This window comes from Bufo gargarizans, chromosome 3, assembly GCF_014858855.1.
Source record: "Bufo gargarizans isolate SCDJY-AF-19 chromosome 3, ASM1485885v1, whole genome shotgun sequence".
Taxonomy (NCBI): domain Eukaryota; kingdom Metazoa; phylum Chordata; class Amphibia; order Anura; family Bufonidae; genus Bufo; species Bufo gargarizans.
The window spans coordinates 279,745,767-279,769,220 of NC_058082.1; the positions used below are offsets into that span (position 1 = coordinate 279,745,767).

Sequence of the window (23,454 nt, forward strand, 5' to 3'; positions counted from 1 at the left end):
GATTTTAATGTTAGGAACTTGAGCCGTTTTGCTAGGAGCGCTCCAGATTTGTTATCTTGTGCATAGTATTGGAATTTGAGACGTCGAAGGGATTTCTCATACGCATACATGAGGAGGTTTCTAGAGAGCTCTGTCAAGTTACCCTCAGAGAGGGTCTGTTTGTTCAATGATTCAAGCTTTTCGATGGTTTGCATAGTGTTCTGAATGTGTTTATTCCTTTGCCTGCGCCATATACTACTCTGATTAATGAGAACTCCCCGCACCTATGCCTCATGACAGTTCCGTAAAAGTAAAGGGCTGAAACTCTGGGGTGTTATTCATAGTAAAAAATTCCTTATGGTAAGTCTCCACTTCCCCGCTGACAGACGGCATGGATAGGAGGTAAGTATTGAGTCTCCACACATAATCCTAAATTCTAGAAGGGGATTAAGATAATATCAACACTATTGGAGCATGGTCTGACCACTGGATAGAACCAATTTTCAAAGCAGAGGTCCTGTCTATAAGTGATCTGCCCATCCAAAACATGTTTATGGGAGAATAGGTTTTATGGACCCCAGAGTAGAAGGTGTAAGCCTTTTCATTAACATGCAGGAGACGCCATATGTTATACAGATCATGTGCCCACTCCAATTTCGCCAAGATCCTGCGGGATGAAGGCCCTGCAATAGAGTCTAGAGTGGCGTTACAGATGGCATTAAAGTCACCACAGATCACCATGTTGCCCTTCTTCACTTTTTGCAGTTTGCACAGCAGGCGTAGAAGGGAGCGTTCCGTGTGCAGGCATGTAGACATTCACTAGGGTATATTCAGTATTATTGATGAGACAATGTACAATTATGTATCTGCTATGTGGGTCAATTCAGGTTTGGTATATCTGGACTGCCACTGACGCTTTAAAGGCGATAAGCACTCCTCTCTTTTGGATGAGTGAATGATGAGAGGGTAGTCCCTATGGTGGAGCTTGGGTGGGTTGGAGGATGAGATATGTGTCTCCTGCAAACAAGCAATATCACAGTTTTGGGATTTCAGTTCCCGCCACATTACAGACCGCTTAAAGGGGCTATTCAGTCCCCTTACATTTACAGATAGACACTTAAGTACCATCTTTAGTTACAAAAGAGAGATATGATATAAGCTGGCACAAGTTCTCACAGTTTGAGGGGGCTGTCTAGCTACATCAGCAGGTATGGAATGGTAAGGACACTCACTTGGACACATGTCTACATAAAGAGCAGCAACGGTAAAACAAAGAAAATAAACGTGGAGCAAACCACTGTAAAACAATAGTCGTACCCAAACCGTGAATTTACACATAGTTCCATAGGTACCTGTCAAACTGGGGGTGAAAACAGAAATCATACAAAGTTAGCTCAAGAGGAGTTCCGCCATCTCCCTCACCCAAAACATAAAACGGCAGAAAAAAGGTAAGAAGAAAAAAGAAAGGGTGTAAGAAAAAGTTGTAGTTCCGGATATGGGCACCACATGCCATTCTGCAGCCATTCTTGCAGGGGAGGCGCTCTTGGTCGTTGGAGGGTCTTCTTCTATAGGAATGCGCCATTTGGTCAGAAGGGCTTTGCCTTCTCCCACCGAGGCAGTTGCATGGAAAGTTCCTTTCGGTATGGTATAGCATATTGTCTCAGTATAGTTGTGAGTGAAGCAAGGCGTCTGCGGGCCTGTAAGGTAGCAGCCGATAAATCTGTAAACAGCTTCAAGGAGACTTAGGGCACAAGGTAGCTGCTGTTGTTTATGTGCAATTTCCATAAGCTTCTCCTTAACATGATAGAAGGAGTATCTGGCCAAGACATCCCTAAGCACTGAGTCCAGGAGATTGGGTGGTTTAGGAACCCTGTTTGCTCGATCTATGCTGAGTTTGTAGTCAGCACAAGTAGGGAGTAGTACCTTAATAAACTGTTGTAGGTATGCCCGAAGTTCCAAGCCTGGAATTGTCTCTGAGATGTTGCGGAATTGAATGTTGTTTCTGCGGTTACGATCCTCGTACACCAATTTTGCCTGCAGTGTCTCCACTCCATCATCCAGCACAATGTGGGAGTCCACCAGCTCATTGTGCGTCCCAGCAAAAGACGCCATTTTGGATTCTACATGGGAGACTCCCCTAAATCATTAAGCACGAAGTGCAGCGGCAGCAAAAGATTGGTAAAGTCCTTATGTAGGGAAGAATGCAGGGCCAGCAGCATGTCCTTTTCAGGACAAGGTGTATTTTGAGAGGCCGCCTTATCTGAGGTTTGGAACTTAGAGTAAATATCAGTATCCTCTGTAGGGGTGATAGGGAGTGATGAGGCAATACCCTGATCTGCAGCGTGCATGCGCTGTCGCTGCTTCTGCGGGCTAGTTAATGCTGAGTCCTGATCCCCTATGTGAATGGAGGTATAGCTGCCCTTCCCTTCAGGTGCCGAGGGGTGTTGAGGCCTGTGTAAGGCTGCATGTCTGCAACCTGTATTATCATCTCCCTCTGTCCCGGATGAGACAGGTGAGTCCCAATCCCCATTCAGGGAGAATTGTTGGGCAGTGGAGGAGATCGGGGCTGAGGCCGCATCAGGGTTTACTGGTTGCAGCGGGGGATCTTCTGGGGCAGCTCTGAGCGCCTGTGGTCTCTCAGCCGCGCCATCTTTGCTCACCCCCTCTCCATAGAAAAAGTGTTCCAGATGCATTGAGCCTTTAGTTTTCGGTGCCTTTTTCTTCCCCATCTGTTTCGCTGCCTTATCCGAACAGGTAAACATGCTGTAAGTCGCTCGTGAAGTCGCTTGGTGAGGGAAAGGAGCTGCGGGTCCCGGAGCTCACATACTAAGCGGGCATCTTAGGTGCCGGCCGGGCCAAGCCACGTCCCCTGGCCCAGATGTGCCTGCCTGTTTAAATGTTAGAATTTATTTGCTTTCCTTAAAATATTGCAGATGTAACATTTAATCACATCAATGAATACACATTCAACCCTGACAATACCCGGCATCAAACATGCAAGTCTGTAGAAAGATATAATCAACGTATTAAGCACAGACTGTCTAGGAGGAGATTTGACAAGTGATGAGCTCGGAAGTAATATTTCACTTCACTCCATTTTCATTCTAAAGCGTAACAGAATGAGCTAAAGAGTAAAAAAACAGCAATTGATGTATCATTCAGACGCCCTTATTTTCTTAAATGGGTTGATTAGATCATAAAAGACAGAATCTTAGAGAGGGCTCACCCGCTGCTCCAGAATGGTATGGGTGCACCTGCAGGAGGATTCACCCAATCCTCTAAAGTAATTTAAAAAAGCAGGTAACAATAGTAGGGCACACCAGACACTTGATGCCACACAGAGGGTTAATTTGCACGTTATTCATTAGATATAGTACATATGATAATTAAAACATATAATGATTAAGACACATTAGAATACAGAAAACCTGAAAGACTTAAAAAATTAAAAATTAAAACATATAATGTCCTTAAATATATCCAATGATGAATAAATGAAACGTTGTAACAGGGAATAGTCTTTCTTGAGAGTTTTTTGTAAACTCACTTTTTATGACCGGAATCAGTCAGGTCGGAACGTTAAGAGGATAATTCCTCGAGTGGTAATAGCGGTACCGCTGACTTTTTCACTAGCTTTTCTTCAGAAGAAGGAGCTGGAATAAGCTCTGAAACGCATATGGTAACATAATCCCATGAGAAACAAATACGGCACTCGAGGATAAAAAGCGCTTGAAGAGAGGGATCGGTGTTCTTTTATGTTGACACTCAGGAAAGCTGGATATTTGCTGTCGAGATTGGTAATCTGGTGTAACTCTGCAAATCTGGATTGTTACTGCACCGAAGATTAGAGTGACCAGACCATCTCGCAAACAGCGCATCTCAAAAACAGCGCAGTTGACATTTGACCACCGAGGATCCCGAAAAAACTACCGCTACAAGCTAAACCGCATCTACCACTGCCTATATTATCTTCACTGCACGTGGGACGCCACGAGTGAGGTAAAGAAGCCTGATACCAACTGAAACAGTGAGTACACCATTTTGGGCCATCTTGTAAACAGGCAGTAAAAAAGCTAGTGAAAAAGTCAGCGGTACCGCTATTACCACTCGAGGAATTATCCTCTTAACGATCCGACCTCATAAAAAGTGAGTTTACAAAAAACTCTCAAGAAAGACTATTCCCTGTTACAACGTTTCATTTATTCATCATTGGATATATTTAAGGACATTATATGTTTTAATTTTTTAAGTCTTTCAGGTTTTCTGTATTCTAATGTGTCTTAATCATTATATGTTTTAATTATCATATGTACTATATCTAATAAATAACGTGCAAATTAACCCTCCGTGTGGCATCAAGTGTCTGGTGTGCCCTACTATTGTTACCTAGATCATAAAAGAATTCAAGTTTTTCCCCAAGAAATGTTTCATACGTGTGCTTCATGTGGTAGTGTAGTTTGGCTTAGTTTACCTGAATGAAGCTGCAATGCCAGACACAGCCTATGGTTAAGAGCGCCAATGTGCCTGGAAAACAATGCAAACATCTATTTCCTAATCCCGTAAAACCCCTTTAATGAGCCTTGTTCATCTCTGCATGTGTTAAAGCCACAAAGTGTCTATGGGCTTGTACACTGCCCATCCAAATAAAAAGTCACCACCAAAAATATCTTGTTGGAGCACCTTTAGCTTTGATTACGGCACGCATTCGCTGTGGCATTGTTTCGATAAGCTTCTGCAATGTCACAAGAGTTATTTCCATCGAGTGTTGCATTAATTTTTCACCAAGATCTTGCATTGATGGTGGTAGAGTCTGACTGCTGCGCAAAGCCTTCTCCAGCACATCCCAAAGATTCTCAATGGGGTTAAGGTCTGGACACTGTGGTGGCCAATCCATGTGTGAAAATGATGTCTTATGCTCCATGAACCACTCTTTCACAATTTGAGCCCGATGAATCCTGGCATTGTCATCTTGGAATATGCCCGTGCCATCAGGGAAGAAAAAATCCATTGATGGAATAACCTGGTCATTCAGTATGTTCGGGTAGTCAGCTGACCTCCTTCTTGGAGCACATACTGTTGCTGAACCTAGACCTGACCAACTGCAGCGACCCCAGATCATAGCACTGCCCCCACAGACTTGTACAGTTGGCACTAGGCATGATGGGTGCATCACTTCATCTGCCTCTCTTCTTACCCTGATGCGCCCATCACTCTGGAACAGGGTAAATCTGGACTCATCAGACCACATGACCTTCTTCCATTGCTCCAGAGTCCAATCTTTATCTGACCAGCATACTCACCGGACATGTCACCCATTGAGCATGTTTTTGTCCCCCCCCCCAGTAAGGCAAAACTGTGCAATATTCATGCTGTCTAAAGTGGTGTGTGATGGATCATCTCGGCAAAGGAGAAGTGCTCACTAACACAGATTTAGACAGATTTGTGAACAATATTTGAGAGTAATGGGTCTTTTGTGTATGTAGAAAATGTTTCAGATCTTTGAGTTCAGCTCATGCAAAATGGGAGCAAAACCGAAAGTGTAGTGTTTATATTTTTGTTCAGTGTTGTAAGGGGTTACGCTCTCAGGTTGGGCGGCGATGACAGATTCTCTTGCAGACCACAGGGTTAAAGTCCAAATGCTGCTTTATTTATCACACTCCAGCAATACAGGCAACCCCCAGTTATAATTCACTGGGTAAGGTGAAGGACCAGCACTACAAAACATAAACCAAAGTAAAATAAACACCTGCCCGTCTGGGCCCTGGCTAATACAGTAAGGATCCTAGCTCACCTATTGAACACAGGTCACACAGAGCACTCGGCTTCTCTAGCCAGCAGGGCAGCCAGGTTCCCAGGCTTTCTCCAGGCATACCTCTCCTCAGACTGACAGCCTGGACTGTGCTTTATTTCCCCTTGATGATCCTGATCCTAGCTAGCTTCAGCTGGGATCCCTCAGGCTAGGGGAAAATCTGTCCTGGATTTTATTTACCTCACCCAGTTGAGGAAGCTGGGTGGGATATACACCCCTTCCAGGACTTTACCATACACTTTTCTGTTCACCTTATCACAGTGTATATAATCTATCTTCATACATATATGCATTGACAAATAAATAACATACCAAGAAGGAGTTGTGGGAATCAAATAAAAGTTTAAATGTGTGAAAGTAATGATGATATATGCAAGTGATTAGTTTATTGGGGAACATTGTACAATTAAATTTAAATGAGGTTTTAGTACTCTGTTGGGCTGCCTCTACAGTGCCCTGCTGCAAAGAGTTAAAAATGCACTTATGTGATATGTATATTTTCTGTATGTATGCTGCCCATGGGGTTAATGGGCCCTAAATACTGCCAATAAGTGTAGCTGTTTACCCCCTGCCCATAGGGATTGGTTAAAACTTATTGTAGTGGCACAGTGTCTAGACAGTGATGAGGAGAGAGGCATACAGTATATATTTTCTACAACCTTCTCTGGTGATTTAATGAAGTGGATAGGTCACTAACTTTGAAGTCTAGCAAAAAAGGGGTTAATTGTTTTGGTCAGCTCCTGTTAACCTTTCTGTGACATCTACTGACCATTGAAACAAACAGCATTGGCACATGTAGTCACTTCATTAAATGTACCTATCCAAATGAATGTGTCCCCTGTCCAGGGGTGTAGCTAAAAGCTCATTGGCCCTGGTGCAAGAGTTCAGCTTCAGCCCCCTACCCTCAGTGCTTTGTAGCAAGGCGTAGGGGAGCAGCTACCATTTCTGCTGCCTGAGGCAAAAATGTAAACACATCGCCTCCATGGCAAATTCTCAACCTAACCCCTTCCCCAGCCCCACCGTTAAAGATATACTTGGAAAACATTACATGCAGCTCTACAAAACATATGGGAGAATACAGCACCACATACCTCATACATCCAGTCACGTCTCCTCTTATATAGACATTCTCTTTCCTCATCTTCTCCATTCAGACCAGACCGCCATGATAATTTCTTTCAGCCTCCTCTTGTCTCTGCAGAGTTTGACAAAAAATTCTTAGTTTTCTACTTTTTCATCTTACTCCCGCCTTCTGAACACCCCAATACTGTAGCCACTATGCTCCCCAATACTATACTGCTGAAACAGATAATCTCCCTAAAAATACTAGTACCACACAGATAGTGCCCACTTTAATGATTATTGCCACACAGTGCCCTAAAAAATGACCGCACCTATCAAATAGCATCCCTGACACTAACAGTGTAAACATAATTTTCCCCAAAAATAATTCTGCTAAGCTGATACTGTGCCAGGATGGTCGTCACAGTAATAGTGCTCCCCAAAGTCCCAATAGAAATAATTATCTGCCAGAGTGCACTTAGTGTTAATAATGCCCCCATTATGCCTATACTAGTAATCACGTTCCCCGTAGTCCCCCAGTAGAAGAAATTCTTTTTCTAATGTGTTCCAGTAGAAAAATACCCCCTTATAATGTTCACCAGTACAAAAAATACGAGTGCCAATACACAAAATACCCCCTTATAATGTGTGCAGACACTAAAAATACCCTCTTATAATGCGTGCAAGTACAAAAAAATACCCCTTACCTTTCAGATGAGACTCTCATATTAGATCCTCACATTGGACTCATATCAAACCTGAGATCAGACCACCATGTCACACCTCAAATCAGACCCCCATATCGCACATCAAATCAGACCCCAATATCAGATCCTCAGATCAGACCTCATATTAGATCCTCAGATCAGACCCCAATATCAGACCTCAGATCAGACCCCCAGCGTCAGGTCATAGTGTGCACTGTATGTTCTGACGCTCTGCGCAGTTAGGACAGTGCAGCACAGACCTGGAGAAGACTGGGGAGATTGAGTACAGCACTCGCAGTGCTTCACTCCCCCAGCCTCCTGCAAACTAGTGAGCGATTCCCTGGCTTAGGGGCCTGGTCGCAATTGCGACTGCTGTGGCCCCTACAACTACTGCCACTGTCATTGTTCTGTAGTGCCCTGCGATGCTTGTTCTGCTGGATTATTATTTTTTTCAGGTATTTTTTTTTACTATTACTTTTTACTACAACTTTTTACTACACATTTCTGTACAATGACACCACCTGTAAGCCCTTCCTGGTCAGGTTCTTCCCACTTGTGACATCATCAAAGATCCTTCATCTCCTTCCCTGCAGCTTGGAAACCGTCAGGATGGAGAGGGCTGTGTTTCTCAATCTTCTACATGATCGCTCAGTCTCCTCTCCTTTCTGCATCGGTGTCGGGCAGAGAGAGAGAGAGAAGTGTGCAGACGCACAGGCACAGCTCTCTCATCCAAAGCAACGTGCTGTATGATAGCTCTGCCGATTCATTAAGGAAGCAGTTAGAGAGGTCTGGTACTGCTGGACTATAAGATAGGGGTAGTTGCTAAAAATGCATCTTGTAGTTAAAAGAAATACAGTATATTGCAATGACTTTCCATGCCAAAAATAATGTGCTTTTTAAAAATATACTAATATATAGTATGGTGTGGCCAGACTTCTGGTCCTCAATCACTTTTGCCAAAAATATGAGGTTGATGAACAAAACCAAATAAGGTCAGCATCTGGTACAAGACGTGCCCCATCTTATGTAGGTGGAAGTTATTTAGCGTTGGTTTATGGTAAATTACTGTACCATTTTATTATTTGCATCTAGCTACTACCAGAAGCTCTGCACCCATTAATCTAGCCATGGTTGGATGCATATACAGTATATTTTAAGAACTGTAATTAGCACTTTTGTGTCAGGAAGTTGATCCCTGTCATTCCAATTTCCTGCATCCTACTAAAAACGGCATTAAGGAGGAGCTTTGACAGTTTCTTTAAGCCACATAACTTCATCTTCTTGAATGTGAATTTCTAATATCTGCATCACACAGCACTACCAAAGCCTGAAGGTGGAAATCCCATATAGTATCTAAACCAGGAATAATTCTGTAGATGCTGATAGTGTGGTACATTGCAACATAAAGATCTTGTGTTTGATAAGTTTTTCTCACACCCACTTAGGACCAAGAGGAGCAAGCTTACTTTGCGGTGTTTGATGGGCATGGAGGAGTAGATGCTGCCATTTATGCTTCTATCCACCTGCATGTGAATTTGGTACGTCAAGAAGTGTTCCCGCAGGACCCAGCTGAAGCCTTGTGTAGAGCATTCCGCATCACAGATGAAAGCTTCGTAAAGAAAGCTGCCCGTGAGGTCAGTGTGCTGAACTTTATTGTTTGGGTTTATTTTGTTGGACATGTACTTAAAAGTCTAAAACCAACAGTGAGGGTGGGAGGATGGAGTTACTGTAAATAATACTCATTGACATGCAGAGTATCAGCGGGGAATATATAGGGATCCATGAATGTATTTCTTGTCTGTCGAAGCTGCAGTCTTCAAGATCTTGCCTATTACCAAACTGGAACACATCAAATATATTTATATATTAATGGTACGTGTAATATTTGAAATATATTTGCCAAATTTAGGAGTACATAGTAGGGCAGGTATGTTGCTTGTTGTTTGCCGGCAGCAGAGGCTGTTTAGACACCACGATCTGCTGCCGGCAAACGAGGATTTAGGTGCCTACACAGATCATTCAGTTACCCTACGAATTAGTGTTTTGCTCGTTCATTGGGTAATCTGCTGCACCTTTACACTGCCAGATAATCGCTAACGAGCGTTTCTATGAATGCTCGTTAGCGATTATCTAGTGGATTCTCAGCCCGTGTAAAGGGGCCTTTAGTAGTTTCAGTTACAATATGTCAATGAGGGAATAATTAAGTAGAAATAATAGAATAGTTAGGTATACTGTCACTTTAAGTGGAACAAACAAATATGTCCCTATTCAGTTGCCCTAGCTTATCACTGAGGTGCTATATGCTTATTTCCAGTATCAACAGGGGCGACTGGGAATTTAAAGTGGCCCTGAAAAAAACTAAACAAAAAGTGGCTCTATTTTGTAGTAGGGCGCAAATTGACAGACGATAGGGTCAACACACGTAGGAAAAGTAATACTGTATTTCAGTACATTATTCCACTCCAGCAGAGCCAATTACCACAGTAAATTACAAAATACTGCCCCAGTAGCACAAAACAGCCAGTTTGGTTCTCCTACTCCTGTTGCCTTAAGATGGCAATACTGTTGAATTTAGGATTTAGGAGGGGAGCGTCAGTTCATTACTTGCCATGGCTTGTGGCTGTGAGGAGGGCCCAGGTGGCACCCTGGGCGGCCACCGGGGAGTTTCCCTGTAGGGTCTATGGCCAGTCTGCCCCTGGGTATCAATCACCTCTGCTAGGTACTTATAGGAATAAATCCTGGATCTGTCTTCAGCAGCAGCACCAGCTCACTCTTCCATCTTCTGCCTGATACTAACCATGAGGTCTGCAAGGCACTGATATTTATATTTTCCCTACCTGTCCTCTCACTACCGCTTAAGGACTTTATGCTAACTAGTCAAGGGTCTCTCACCCCCCTCTGATGTTATCCAACCGTATTATATCATAGATCAGTAGATGTGTATTTGTGTAGAACCACAGGGTCTTTCAGCGCAGTCTCTGCAATGTCCATCACTCGGGTAATAAATGGAATGTGTACCCAGAAATTAATAGACCGCTGAGGGGAGATCTAATAACTACTGTATGTATAAGTACGTCAACCATGAATACATACTGTATATCTCTTCCATTAACTTTTCATGTCCAAGACTGTAACTATAACAAAGGATCATCCTCTATATCTAGAGGAAAGAAGTATATTAACAAAGAAGTGGATTCTTTACTGTAAGAGCAGTGAGACTCTTTACCAGAGGAGGTGGTGATGGTGAACTCGCTAAAAGAGTTCAAGAGGAGTCTGGATGTATTTTTGAAGTTTAATAATATTACAGGTTATAGTTATTAGATTTTTGGAGAAGGGTCATTGATCCAGGATTTATTTTGATTGCCTAATTGAAGGATTTTTTTCCCCTAAAAGGAGAAAAATTGGCTTCTACCTCAAGTATTTTTTATTTTTTTTTGCCTTTCTCTGGATCAACCTTCTAGGTTTACAGGCTGAACTGTAACTGAAAAATAACATAATGGCAATGCTGGCCCCTCCCAGCAGTTACATTACAGTCCAGCTAGGTGGTATAGCCACCGCAACAAGTTGAAATGATAGCCTATAGCTACAGTTACTGTAAAGAATACATTTTTTTTCTTGTAAGAGAGGCTTATTTCCAGCCCTTTTATGCTCACAGCTAGTTCTTGTGATTTTCACTGTGACATATGTAGTCTTAAAGGGGTTGTCCGGGTTAAGAGCTGAACCCGGACATACCCATAATTTCACCCAGGCAGCCCCCCTGATAGCATCCGAGCATTTTTCTTTTATTTACAATAACACATTGCCAGGCGAAGGCTTCTGCTCAGCAGTGTGTTCGGTGACGTCACCGGCTCTGATGGGCCGCCTTTAGCGCTGCCCTAGCCGTTTTAAAGGCTAGGGCAGCGATAAAGCACGCCCATCAATGCTGGTGGCATCACCGGGCTCACTGCTGGGAGGAAGCCTCCGCCTGGCAGCCCTAAGGTGAGCCCAGTTCATCACCGGAACTCCAGAAAATGCCTTTGCCCTGCACAATTCAGCGTAGGGCAAAGGAGAGCATCGGAGCATGACCTGTTCCGATGCTCAAGTCAGGGGGGCTGCCTGGGTGAAAATGGAGATATGTTCAGGTTCAGCTCTGAAACCGGACAACCACTTTAACACCAATGCTGCAAACTGGTGAAGGAAAAGCTAAAGCTGGCCATGCAAATGAGCTGCCATTAGATCTATGCAGTTGAATTGTGCAAGCGTGTGTATATTTCAACATTCTGCTGTGGACCACCTAACATGCCTTATCCTTCTTTAAACACTGGGGAACAGTCAGCCTGTCTTTACAGAAATTAGACTGTCAAATGTTTTCACCAAAATGAGTGGGGTTGGCCGACTTTAAAACGATTTTCTGATATTTTAATATACTGATGACCTATCCTCTGGATAGGTCATCATTATCTGATTGGTGGGGGTCCAACACCCGGCATTCCCAACAATCAGCTGTTGGAGAAGGCACTGACACTCCTGTGAGCACGGCAGCCTTCTCTCAGCTCACCAAGCACAGTGACAACCACCCACCAATCCCGTCGTACTATGCCACAGTTGCCATCCAGGTCTCGTCCACTAGAGACTTCTGGAGGTGAATCCACTGTGAGCACAGTAAACGTTTAAGATTGGTTGGTGTGCCCATACATGGTACAATCGTTATTGTTTGTACAATCGGTTAAAATAAAACTATCGATTTAACGCTGGAAATCAAATAACTTTGCTGCCTCCACTCTTCGTATTGAATCGGGGCGAAGAGACCCCGGCTTGCTATTCCTAAAGGGAAGGAACGGTTATTTGCAACCTAGTTAATAACTCAACAAAGTATAAAAATAAGACAATGCGGTAGTATGTCTCTTCTGAGGACAGAGTTCTTAGGCTACTTTCACACTGGCGCTTTGGTTTCAGTTTGTGAGATCCGTTTCAGGGCTCTCACAAACGGTCCAAAACTGATCAGTTTTGCCCTAATGCATTCTGAATGGATAAGGATCCAGTTTGCCTCCGTTCCGCCTCCATTCCACTCTGGAGGCGGACACCAAAACGCTGCTTGCAGCCTTTTGCTGTCCGCCTGACGATGCAGAGGCAAACGGATCCGTCCTGACACACAATGTAAGTCAATGGGGACGGATCCGTTTTCACTGACACAATATGGCACAATAGAAAACGGATCCATCCCCCATTGACTTTCAATGGTGTTCAAGACGGATCCGTTTTGGCTATGTTACAGATAATACAAACGGATCCGTTCTGAATGGATGAATGCGGTTGTATCATCTGAACGGAAGCGTTTGTGCAGATCCATGACGGAAAGTAACCTTGGCATAGACCAAATAATCAGGTAACAAGGGCAAAACTAGAACGATTAAATCGTTCGTTTTATTATAAAAGCTATACACAGAAAGATACATTAAAATATACCTGCCAGTCGAACAGATTGGTTGGATAGAAATAAGTAAGATGAAAGGGAATAGAATGTCTGTAAGTTCAAAATTACCGTGGTAGAGTCCAGTAAAAGATAAAGTCTTTGCAAGGAATAATCCGAGATGGCGGGTGCCTGTGTCTATTCCGCCACATGACAAAGGGTATTCCCCCTGTGATCGGGTCACTGGGTTTCCCAGTGAGCCAACCGGAGACTGGTCAGCGATCCACAGTCAGCCCTAAGGACCTTTGCAGGAGCCCCAGCCATGAGAAATATGTACGCAGCTCTGGACTATATTACAGGCTGTAACTCCTGATCCTTGATCCATGATAAGTAATGTAATATATTTACAAGGTTACTCAACTTTTTGAAGACTATAAGTATATACTGTAACATTCATAAAACTGGAATTACATTCCTTGAAAGGTGAGGGATCAGTGTAATCTAAAAACCCTCTTCTACTTATTTTACTGTTTTCTGAATTAGGATTTGTAAGCATTTGTGCATTTATGTGTATAATGTATGGAACTATTCGCTACTGTTAGAATGTATATTACTGTAAGAACAATTCTAACAACATACATACGTTCTGGGGGGCCCTTGACCTTGAATAAAGAAACAAAAAAGCAACAATTAAAGGCACCAGCTACCAAAAGTAGTCCATGTAAGCCCTGTTTATATGATTTAAGCCTTTACTGTGTCATTTTTCCTCTTATATGATGCTTTGTGTGCAATGGGAAACACTTTACTTGTCAAATGATAGTATTTTGCTTACAGTACTGTATGGTATGTGACAGCTTCACATTCAGCCTAGAGGTTGTGTCAGGCACTCTGCACAATGATGTGTTGTCTCTCTAGCTAACTTTGCAATTAGAGTCCTGTATTCCAGTCTGTTCCTGACATTATTTTAAAGTGGATCTCATGTACTGATACTGCATTCTTCTCCATCTGTCATCTGTGCCTCAAATGGAAAACACAGAACAGCATGCTGTTCTTTCCTGTAAAAATACGTGACAGTGCTTGATTTTTCAGATTGTATAAGTGATTAAAAAAAAAAAAGATCTACAAAAGGTTGTGGCGATGTTAGCAAAAGACTCATTTAGGGAAGTCAATCTAATGTCATGCATTTAAAAAAGAGTGGGGAGACAAAACCAAATGAGTGTTGGTCCCAACACTTTCTTATGTCTATGGTCAGATTTCACAGTAGAGATACAACCATTAACTAATAACAAAAATATCTAGGATTGTGTCCCAGCGGTTTGGTTTCCACCAAGTCTACATACCATTGGACAGTACTATGCAAGGGTTAATGATATTTTGCATAAACCTGTATACAGAGTAAGGGTAAATTCTTATGCAGAATGTATCCATAGGGAAAAAATTCACACTATGGATGCCAATATAGTGTCCTTTTTACATGCTGGGCCAATTTAGCTTTTTTTCATCAAAATTGAATAGTGTAGTCTGGATGTACTGTACAATCAGGAGAAAAGCTAAGTACACCCTCTTTGAATTCTATGGTTTTATGTATCAGGGCATAATAAAAAACACCTGCTCCTTAGAAGGTCTTAACATTTTGTAAATTCAACCTCAGATGAAGCACAACACAACAGATTCCACTGTGTCATTACTTATTCTAATTTTTTTTTTAGCCAAAATGGAAACACCACTTGTGAATAACTAAGTATGAATTATTAGCTTGTAGAACTACTTTTAGCAGCAATAACTTGGAGTATTTGTTTATGACTTTATCACTCTCCCATCGTTCTGGAGACATTTTTTTTTTTTTAACATTGCTTCAGTTCATTGAAGTTTGTGGGCGTCCGTTTATACTCATCTGACACATTGATGGCATATCATTAGGATATGCCACCAAAGTCAGATAGGTTCGGGTCCCACCTCTGAGACCCACAACTATCTGAAAAACGAGCTCCTAAAAGAAAATGAGAACGCACCCCACATACGTGGCATGCTCTGCATTAATTTCTCACGGAATTCCAAAAATAGCTGATGAGACAATTTCTTAAAGGTTCTGCCACAGCATTTCATTCGAGTTTGACTGGGCCATTGCATCATCTGTATTCTTTTCTTTTCCAGCCAATTTGTTTAGATTTGCTTGTGTGCTTGGAATCATTGTCCCGTTGCACGACCCAGTTTCGACCAAGCTTTAACTGTTGAATAGATGGCCTCACATTTGACTCTAGAATACTTTGGTATACAGAGGAGTTCATAGTCAGCTCAATGACTTCAAGGTGCCCAGAACCTGTGACTGAAAAACCCAAATCATCACTCCTTCCATCACATGGCTTGACTGTTGGTATTAAGTGTTTGGGCTGATGTCCTGTGCATAGTTTTTGCCAAACGTGGTGCTGGGCATTATGGAAAAGTCTCCACTTTTAGCCTTTTGGAAAGAAGAGGCTTTTTTCTTGGCAACCCATTCAAACAAGCCATACTTGTTCAGTATTTATAATTGCTCTGTCACAAACTTGAACATTTAACATGCTGAGGCCTATAGATCCTTAGGGTCATATTACATCTGCAGAAGAACAGTCCTTGTCCTTCCCGACAATTGCCTGCTCGCTAGCTAGCTATTACATGCAGCGATCCCCTCCTCAGTATGGGGAGGAGCGATCGCTAATGCCATCGCTTGTCCCCATACAGAATTATTGTTCGCTTGCAGCAGATCATGATTACACAGCATGATCTGCCACTGACAAAAAAGAATTTTTAAACTGGCAAAAAGATTCCGATTACCCGATGAACGGGCGTGTGCTCATTAATCAGGTAGTTGGTGGCAGTATCGCTAATGTGTGCTCATACAAACACTTGTTAGCGATAATCTAAACGATTATCTTCAGGTGTAATAGAGCCTTTAGATGTAGCTGTTGGGTTTTTGAAATTTCTGAGCATTGCACTGAGCATCTGATCTTGGGATGAATTTGCTGGGACGTTCACTCGTCTAGGAAGATTTTCAACTGCCTTTAATGTTTTCCACTTTCTCATTCGACTTTAAATGGTTTGGAAATGGCCTTATAACCCTTCCCAGATTGATAGGCAGCAACAGTTGATTCTCTAAGATCATTGCTGATGCCTTTCCTCCTTGGCATTATGTTGACACATGCCTGAACATTCCAGACCAGCAAACTGCCCAAACTTCTGCTTTTATAGAGGTAGTCACACTTGCTGATGATCAGTTAATCAAGGGCAATTGATCAGCAGCACCTGGCTGCTACTCACCCTCTATGTTTTTATTTAACACGAATGCTTATGGGTGATGTATGCCAATACAATGGCATATGTAGGAGGCTTACATCAGAGGTACACTATACATCAGGAAATCTGATGCAAACACAATTTTTTTTTACTACACAATTTTCTGTAATTTATCCTCCACTGCTGGAGAATTATTGAGGGTTGTTATTAGATCTCAAGACTGCAGTTATCCAAGTAGTTCTCTCACCACTGTCTTGCTGTCATAGATCACCAGAACATGACCCTGTGTATGTCTCCTGCTTGACTGCCACTTCATTTAACTCTTCCTGGCTTGTGAATGAGACATGGGACCTGTGAGCAGTGGGGTTCTAAGTGGTCAGTCCCCTTCCATCTAACAGTAGGCCCCTATTCAGTGGTTAGGGGACTATTTGTAATTACGAGAATACCCCCATAAAGAAATTGTCCAATTTATTAAAAAAATTCCCCAAAGATAGCTGTTGTAATAAAATTATTATTATTTATTTATCGTATGGCATAGACACTAAAATAGCAACACATAAAAATGCATAAGCGCATCCATAGACATATACACATGCATAAACGCAACACTTAGCAAAATAAGGTAACAATAATGAAGCAGAGTAAATGTAGGTGTGGCAGGGTGGAACAGAGCAGGCTTCGTCCGTTTATAAACAAACATCCAATTTGTCTATATATTCGATTGCTTCAGTGCTTGCCATCAGGAAATCTTCTGGGCTGCCATCATAGGACTTTGTCAGACATTCTTCTATGATGTGTTTTATTGTCTGGTTATATCCGCAATCACAGAGTGGGGATGGTTGTTTGCCCCATTTGTGTAGGAGATATGCACAGCTCGGTTCTGATCCTGTTTATCGTGGACCAGGTTTTGCGTGGCAGGTCGAAACCCAGTGGAGTTTGGGTAATACATGGCATAGACATGTTGTTGTGATGCATGTTATGTACTTGGATCCATGCATTGTTGAGGTTATACCCTTCCTCCATGATCATTTTTGCTGTTTTGGTGGGTGATTTACGGAATCAGAGTCTGCCACAATTAGCATCTTTTATGTCCATGTGTATCGGGAGGTTTCTGTTGTCCATTATGTTTTTATATTCTCTCTTTAGAGCTTTTTTTCTCCGCAGGTGTGGTGGAAGGATATGACTTGATGTTTGCAGCCAGTACGTGGGAGTTGATTTGACAGTCCCTGATATCATGCGCATAGTGTTGTCCAGTTGGGTGTCTATTTTTTGTATATGTGGGCTGTTAAGTCTAACTGGGGTGCAGTATTAAGCAGCAGAGAATACAAGATCCAGAGCCGAAGAGCGCAGAGTGGAGGCCGATGCTCCCTAGGTTGTTCCACACAGCTTTTGGATGATATTGTTTCTTGTTTTTAGCTTCTCAGCTGTTTTTGTTAGGTGTTCCTTGTAAGACAGGGCGTCTACTTGATGGTGTTCCTTGTAAGTAGGGCGTCTACTTGATGGTGTTCCTTGTAAGTAGGGTGTCTACTTGATGGTGTTCCTTGTAAGACAGGGCGTCTACTTGATGGTGTTCCTTGTAAGTAGGGCGTCTACTTGCTGGTAGCCGCCACAAAAAACCACCCCCTCGTCGTGTTGATTGACAGGGCCAGCCGCGATCTCCTCCTCCGGCCGGCCCTGTCAGCATTTTAAAAATCGCGCGCCTCTGTTCATTCGGCGCAGGCGTTCTGAGATGAGGAGGCTCGTCTCCTTAGAACTCCCTCAGTGCGCCTGCGCCGATGACATCACCGAAAGAGAAGACGTCATCGGTGCAGGCGCACTGAGGGAGTTCTGAGGAGACGAGCCTCCTCATCTCAGAGCGCCTGCGCCAAATGAACAGAGGCGCGCAATTTTTAAAATGCTGACAGGGCCGGCCGGAGGAGGAGATCGCGGCTGGCCCTGTCAATCAACACGACGAGGGGGCGTTTTTTTGCGGCGGCTACCAGCAAGTAGACGCCCTACTTGCTGGTAGAGACCTGATTTACATATTATAAAACTTTGTTTTTATAAGAAACGGCTGAATGAAAGTAAGTAACACCATTATATTTTCATATATCGCACTATAAGAAATGTAACTAGCCCAAAAAAAAATATGACTTTAGTGGGGTGACAGAAGCCCTTTAAGCTTTCTATGTTCAGGTGACAGATTCGGGCTTAAGGTCCGAGCTTTCTGGTCTGTTGGTCCTGAGAAGGTCCGTTTTTTCTGTTCTGGGACATGTTGCTTTGAAGTTAGAGGTATACGGTGTGTGTCTATTTGTTGTCAGGAGATCCTTGAATTGTCTGACCGCCTATGTTCACAAGTTAATTTAGATTTACCCAGGGTACACCATGTGGAGGCGAACTAGCATTGCACTAGCATTATTATTATTATTATTGTTTATTTGAAAGCGCCATTAATTCCATGGAGCTGTACATCCAGATGGGGTTACACAAATATAAAAATAAACTAAACAAGAAACTATTAACAGACTGGTACAGAGGGGTATAGGGCCCTGCCTGCAAGAGCTTACAATCTATAAGAGAATGGGGGAACATAGTAGGTAAGGGTATAGGCTGCTCATGTGACTGTGTGGTGGCAGCATGCTATTGTAAGTGGTAGTCTTTCCTGAAAAGGTTGGCTTTCAGGTTACTCTTGAAGGTTTGTATGTTAGGAGCGAGTCTGATATGTTGGGGTATTGAGTTCCAGAGTAGGGGAGAGACACGTGAGAAATCTTGTAGTGTGAAGAACAGATGAGAGGAGGACAGAGGAGGAGGTCCTGTGAGGAAATAAGAACATATGCTCTCCCATTTCATCCTCTACTGCTTCCCATGCTGCCTCTCGGATCCTCTTTGCCACTGCAGCCATGACATCATCTTCTTGACTACTGTGATTATGTGTATGTTTACAGAGGACACCACTGCAGCCAATCACTGGCCTCTGCAGGCCAGTTGTAGCGTTGTCAATAGGGAGGGATGAAATGGGTAAAAATTATTTTATTATGTTATTACAGTTGCTGCTTTGGGGAACTTTTTAATAAGTTGGACACTCCCTTTAAGTCTTCATTGATGCCACTTGCTAGTCAGTCATTGAGTTCCAAGTACTTGCAGAGTATAACGCAGTGTAGATATTAATAGTGTGTCTCCGTTTTGAGAGTCCACAAACGATTATAGGAGTAAAATAAATTCAGACTGGTCCTAATTCTTTCATTTATCATTTTCTTTAAAGAGCTCTTGGTTGCTCTTTCTATCCTCTGCCTAGCAGTTAATTATATCTCAGATGTCAAGAGTGATTAATACTGTGCAGAATTCAATTCTCCAAGCAGATTACAAAACAGCTCTTGTAATTCATAGGCTGGAGAATTCTGGTTCCATATGAATCCATCATCAAATGCAACTACTGAAAGATATATATTCTGAAAGCTATACAGTATATACTGTATAATATACCGTCACATATAAAAAGATATGTATAATAACTGATATAGCTTTATGCATCTCATACACAAACTGACCTTTAGATTTGTCCTTCAAAAACACTCTTGCTCCTAAGAGGTTGACTGAGCAATTTCTTTTCTGTTTTGTCCATTCTTCTTTTACTTCTTATTTTTATTTTTTGACTTTTTTTCCCTTTATTCTTTGTAATCATGAGCGTACTGGCCATAGACCCTACATGTAAATTCTCAGAGTGGGCCAATGCCCAGTGGGCTGCCCAAGCCCTCCTCATGGTCGTTGGCTGGGTACATTATGATCAGATGCTCTAAGCATTAATAAAAGGGTTGTCTCACTTCAGCAAATGGCATTTATCATGTAGGGAAAGTTATTACAAGGCACTTACTAATGTATTGCCTCCTTTGCTGGTATGATTCATTTTTACATCACATTATACACTTCTGTTTTCCATTGTTACGACCACCCTGCTTTCCATCAGCAGTGGTCATGCTTGCACACTATAAGTAAAAGCATCGGCACATGCACAATCCTGCAGCAGCCCTGCGTACCAGAGAGTGCCTTTTCCTATAGTGTGCAAGCACAGCCACCGCTGCTGGATTGCAGAGTGGTCTTAACCCCTGGAAATGAGCAGTGTCTACATGATAAATGGCATTTGCTGAAGTTAGACAACCCCATTAATGCTAGGAGAATCAGTTACTTATGCACCTGTACAGTGGCCACAGGTGGCCTCCTAATAACATTTGTACCACCGTCCTCAGGATGCTGATACAGTTGAATACTATGTTGAAGGTGGCAGTATTTTGTGCTGCACTGTAGTATTTGCTTCTGCTTAAGAAGTTTATTGTGCTGCACTGTGCTATTTGGTTCTGCAGGGGAAGTGTTTTGTGCTGCATTACAGTATTGCAGTCTCCTCCTACTTCTGTTGTCCCTGCCTACTTGTGTTAACACGCTGTCTGTGAATTTGAAGCCACCTACAACATGGAGGCCACTTTTAGTTTTTCTCCAGGGCCACTTTAAGTTCCCAGTTTGCCCATGTTTGTAATAGTAAAGATTTGCCCTAAATATATTGTACAGCTCTATTTCTTTATTTTAACACTGACTTTACCTTTTTTTTCACTTTTATTATGTAGCGAGTTTGATATCCATCACTATACCGCATTCCAAATTATTATGCAAAGTGTTATGAAGATGTAAAGATATAAAAAATGTTATAAAGGTGTCATAAAAGTTTTTGTTTTTCAATTAAACTCATGGATGGTATTGTGTCTCAGGGCTCTTTGGATCACTGAAATCAAGCTCAAACACCTATGATAATTAGTTTGCCAGGTGAGCCCAATTAAAGGAAAACTACTTAAGGATGTTCCACATTATTAAGCAGGCCACAGGTTTTAAGCAATATGGGAAAGAAAAAGGGGAACATTTATTAAGACTGGCGATTTAGATGCCGGTCTTAATCCCTCTGCACTGTCGGTGGATGCGGCGAAGTTATGTAGAGGCGACATGCTTTAATTTACTCCAGCTCCCTTGTTGGCGTAGTTTAAGGCCATTTTCCATGCCATAAACTGGGCTAGCCAGTCCTCTTCCCCAACCATGCCCCCCACCTTTTTCCATCACTTTGCAAAAGTGGCATGAGGAGGGTAAAGTCACAGATTTTGTTGCAAAACTGCGACCTAAATACGTCAGAAAGTGGCATATAACACATAATAAATGACTGCCAAAGGATCTCTCTGCTGTTGAAAAGCATCAAATAGTGCTATGCCTTGCACAAAGTATGAAAACATTAGATATTTCATGAAAACTTAAGCGTGATGATCGTACTTAGAAAAGATTTGTGGCTGATTCAGAGCACAGACGGGTTTGTGCAGATAAAGGCATAATGAGGAAGGTTTCTGCCAGACAATTGATCGGATTAGGAGAGCAACTGCTAAAATGCCATTAAAAAGCAGCAAACAGGTATTTGAAGCTTCTGGTGCCTCTGGAGTCACGGAAACCTCAAGATGTAGGATCCTCCAGAGGCTTGCAGTTGTACAAAAACCTACTATTCGGCCACCCCTAACCAGTGCTCACAAGCAGAAACAGTTGCAATGGGTCCAGACTTACAGACTAATTTTCAGTCTTGTTTACTTATGAGTGCCTTGCAACCCTGGATGGTCCAGATGGATGGAGTGGTGGATGGATAGTTGGTAAATGGCCACCATGTCCCAACAAGGCTGCAACGTCAACAAGGAGGTGGCGGAGTCATGTTTTGGGTCGGAATGATGGGGAAAAAGCTGGTAGGCTCCTTTAGGGTCCCTGAAGGTGTAAAAATTACCTCAGCAAAGTATATGGAGGTTTCTGACTGACCACGTTCTTCCATGGTACGAAAAGAAGAACCGTGCCTTCTGTAGCAAATTCATCTTCATGCATGACAATGCAAAATCTCATGCTGCAAAGAATACCTCTGAGTCACTGTCTGCTATGGGCAAAAAAGGAGAGAAACTCATGGTGTGGCCACAATCCTCCCCTGACCTCAACCTTATTGAGAACCTTTGGAGTATCCTCAAGCAAAAGATCTATGAGGGTGGGAAGCAGTTTGCATCAAAACAGCAGCTCTGGGGTCTATTCTGACATTCTGCAAATAAATTCAAGCAGTAACTCTCCAAAAACTCACAAGTTCAATGGATGCAAGAATTGTGAAGGGATCCTGTGTTTACATGAAACTTGGCCTGTTAAGATGTTTTTGATTGAGATAGCTTTTGATTTCAGTAAATGTAACCTCAATAAATGACCATTTTCATTTCTTTAAAACCTATGAAACGTTTTGAAACTCTGTTGTGCATAATAATATGGAACCGTGCATTTTGAGTTGTCATTCATCAACCATTTTAATCTGAGCAAAATATAATTTCTTATTAATTCTGGATCCCATAAAGTAGAACCTCCAGGAACTGAGAGAGATTTTACAATGATTTAAGTGTTCCTGGTGGTGGTTGAGGGCAGTATAAGGAAAATTGCATACCCTTAAACTAATTTTAGTTATGGCCCTCAAAGTGTTTAGTTTAAAAAGCCACTCACCTCTTCGCCTGAATTGTGCTATGCTTGGGATATGTCACTGCTGAGGCCAGTGAAGGGCTGCAGATGTTCACGTGACCACGGGCACATTTCCAGTCCACAGGAAACTGGAAGCAACCGGGATGGAACGATTGTCGTTGGATCAGAGCACTAGTAAACAGGTGAGTGGCTTTCTTTTCATGCTAAACACTTTCAGGGCTAGAAGTAAAATTAGTTTGGTGGTCAAACAACTCTTTAATCTTAGAGGGGTTGTGCAGCCTGTTTATATTAATTAACTATCCTCAGGATAGGTCATCAGTATCTGATAGGTGGAAGTGCAACACCTGGAACTCCGCTGATCAGTGACATAGTGTAATTACAAGTATTCCCTTAATTCAAGTGAATGGAGCGAGTATTTGTAATTGCACTGCACTTCCAAGATGGCATGGAGCGTCGCCTCCTCCTCTTCAAACAGCTGATCAGCGAGGGTGCCGGGTGTTGAACCCTGGTGATCAGATATTGATGACCTACCCTGAGGCTGTACAACCCCTTTGGTACGTCCAAAGTCCTCCGCTGAATAAAGTAATATTATATTTTAATAGGAGTCAGAGCTCAGATTTTCTGATACAGAACTCCGAAATCTCCCGTTTTCCTTCTCACATTGAACCCAATGCTAGCTATTTAAGGGTACTTTAACACTAGCGTTAAAGGTTTCCGGTATTGAGTTCCGTCATAGGGGCTCA

General features: G+C 42.5%; 1 protein-coding gene across 1 annotated transcript in view; it reads left to right on the forward strand.

The window, feature by feature from the left end:
- Positions 1 to 23,454, forward strand: part of PPM1E (protein phosphatase, Mg2+/Mn2+ dependent 1E) — a 252,569-nt gene that overhangs the window by 209,291 nt on the left and 19,824 nt on the right. Inside the window, exon 4 of the mRNA XM_044285294.1 lies at positions 9,003 to 9,191. Within this exon, the coding sequence (XP_044141229.1) occupies positions 9,003 to 9,191 (189 nt within the window). The remainder of the gene's footprint in view (positions 1 to 9,002; positions 9,192 to 23,454) is intronic.